Source organism: Fulmarus glacialis, unplaced genomic scaffold (genome assembly GCF_000690835.1).
Source record: "Fulmarus glacialis isolate BGI_N327 unplaced genomic scaffold, ASM69083v1 scaffold20427, whole genome shotgun sequence".
In the NCBI taxonomy this organism is placed as follows: Eukaryota; Metazoa; Chordata; class Aves; order Procellariiformes; family Procellariidae; genus Fulmarus; species Fulmarus glacialis.
This window is the reverse complement of record NW_009222837.1, coordinates 1-2775: the sequence shown is the minus strand read 5'-3', so window position 1 is coordinate 2775 and position 2775 is coordinate 1. Positions and strand designations below refer to the sequence as shown.

Below are 2775 nucleotides of genomic sequence, written 5' to 3'. Positions count from 1 at the left end.
CTCAGGGGTCCCGCAGCCCCTGGCTGCCACCGGGGCTGCAGCACTTGGTGCATGCAGGGACTGCCCCGTATCTCATGGTGGGGCTGAAAGCAGACCACGGCTGGAAGATTTGGCATCTTTAAATCCACCCCTGCCAGGGTTTTGTTTGCCTCCAGCAGGAACGGGGTGCATGCAGGCACCTGCGGGCTCTTGTTTTCTCAGTGCTTTATTGAGCAGCATTGCCCAGCTATCAGGCTGATCACAGATGGGCCAAACAGCCAAGCTGACTAAGTCAAGGCAAAAATCAGCCAAAACACCACTTAGGGCAGTACAGCACATGGGCCAGCCGGGCTCCAGGGCTGCCCAGCCCCGTGCACCCCCTGAGCTGCCATCCACGCCACAAGCTCCAGCCTGCCATCAGACCCATGAAATGCAAGCCCTTAGCAAACCTCCTCTCTCCCTTCGGTATGGAGGGCTCACTCTGCACCCAAACCCTTCCCCCAGCCCTGAGCAGACCCGGCTCAGACCCAGGCACTCGCTCCTACCCCAGGAGGCACCGGAGCAGGGCAGGGTGCACCCCCTGAGCTGCCATCCACGCCACAAGCTCCAGCCTGCCATCAGACCCATGAAATGCAAGCCCTTAGCAAACCTCCTCTCTCCCTTCGGTATGGAGGGCTCACTCTGCACCCAAACCCTTCCCCCAGCCCTGAGCAGACCCGGCTCAGACCCAGGCACTCGCTCCTACCCCAGGAGGCACCGGAGCAGGGCAGGGCAGGGCAGCAATGTGCTCAGGGAGCAGAGCGAGTTCAGCGCCAGCAGGGACAGGCTGTGCAGCCAAGTAAGGAAGAAAGGGTGGGGGAGGCATTTGCAGCATTGCTGCAGCTAAGCCTGATCTTGCTCACATGCAAACCACACACGTACTGGTGAGTCACTGGCACTACCGTGCCACCCGGCGTCACCGGACCCCGCTGGAAGTGCTGCGGTCGGACGCTGCACCGTGTCCCGGTCTGACCCCACCAACATCCGCAGCACTGCTCTGCTCTCCCACCCCGGATGAAAAACAACCCGCAGGGTTTTAAAAGGCTGCTTGACTTTATTAGTTGCCATTGTACGAGTACAAGGTAAATAAAACGTGTTACCGAGCCTGCGCGGAAAGGGAGTAGCTGCGTTAAGAAAGAGTAAAAAGGCTGGTGTAGGAATCGTCGGGGGTTTTGCCACACTTTTTTTATTACAAAGCAGCACCTTTGCCTTGGAGCAGCCTGCCTACTCTACGGGGGGGAAGGGGCTGTGCCCGCCAGCGTGGGGAGCAGCCGCCGACTCGCTCATGCTGAGGTCCCGGAGCTGGGCTCGCTGGCGTGGCGCCTCCGTCCCGCTCCTGGGGCCGGCACTAAGCCACATGCCATCGGTCCTGTTGTCACCTGCAGCGCTCCCAAGCTGCAAGACAGCAGAGAAAGGGTCAGGCTGACACCGAGGCGTTTCGTCGCTCTGCATTTATTTCCGCAGTAAAGGAGTTGGTGCCTTGGGCATGAAGATGTCACCCATCGGGTCAGGACGCACCTCAGGGGACGCAGCAGGGATGCCCCCCATTGCCCTGGGTGCTGCATTGGCACTCCCCCACATCATCTCATCCACGGAAAGCACTCACCTCTCCGGGGACTCCGACACGGTCGTCATGGCCGGGTGAGTTGTCTTCCCGAAGAAGAAGCTGGCCCACCAGTGGCCGGGGTCGGACTTGGGCAGACCTGGGGGACAGTGCGTGCCAGGGCATGTCTGGGTCAGTACAAGCCGGGCAGCCGTGCTACCACCCTGGTCTCATCCCACAGGAGAGGCTGGGTCACCTCCAGTAAGATTTGCAGTGGAGGGGCCGGGAGCAGAGTCCCCCCGCGGCCCCACGCTGAGATGGGTGGCACTTACCTGGCGGGTGGGGGATGACCTCCCCAGAGTACTCCGAGCTGCCGCAGGAGCTGTTGCTGGATGTGGAGCTCAGGCGCCCTGCAAAGAAATCATGGCCATCAGAGCCACCACTGACCCTTGGTTGTGCCGTGAAAAGCAGAGCACAGCCTTGATGTGGCCGTCCCTGGGGTGACACGGCTCAGTCTCATGACTATCTCGCTCCAGTACCTGCCCAGCTTTAGCGCCAAGTCAATAAAAACCACTAGGGAGGAAATACTGGCAAGATTACAAGCTGGCCAAGACAGGTAGCCGAAAAGCACCTGAAGATCTCTGTAGCAAAACACTTGCAACCCCAAAGACATTATTTAATGGCTTTGCATCTGTATGCAACACTTGGGAGGCTTTTGCAGATGACTTGAGGCCAAGAGGCTGCAGATTCCTGCATATAATCCATGCAGTTTTAGTCCAACTGCTAGAAGCCTGTTACTAGTTTCAGCTCAAGGGGAATACTTTATTTCCCTCTCGTTTAGGCAATCCCTTAAACCAGAAAGTCTCTCCCCTGGAGATGTACCAGTAGCTGCCATCGCCCAGACTGGTTTTGCAGCTCATTTCCACAGCAACAGTGCAAGATGCATTTGAAGCTGTCACTTCCCCTCACCTACAACCTTAATAACAAGCGAAGGAGATTGCAAGACCCATCACCAGCTGGTACAACTGGGGAGGGGCTGCAGTGGCCCAAAGGAGGGTCCGAGCAGCAGGAGGGATGGCTGCTGGCTGCCCCCCTTTCTCAGCAAGGAGCCTGCCAGCTCTCGTGGGGCTTCAGCTGAAAGCACAGCTTCATCTCTGCTGGAGCCACATCCCCCCGAGCCTGGCAGAGCACCCTGCCCGCCCTCCCACCGCCCC

At 58.9% G+C, this 2775-nt stretch overlaps 1 protein-coding gene across 1 annotated transcript; it reads right to left on the bottom strand.

The window, feature by feature from the left end:
- Positions 1–1301: 1301 nt before the first annotated feature.
- On the bottom strand, positions 1302–2009 carry PPDPF (pancreatic progenitor cell differentiation and proliferation factor; the record flags this gene model as incomplete). The annotated part of the gene is made up of 3 exons (XM_009581601.1): positions 1302–1413; positions 1625–1721; positions 1894–2009. Coding segments are annotated over 3 exons (325 nt in total), but the record flags the coding sequence as incomplete, so codon positions are not given.
- Between the last annotated feature and the right edge of the window lie 766 nt (positions 2010–2775).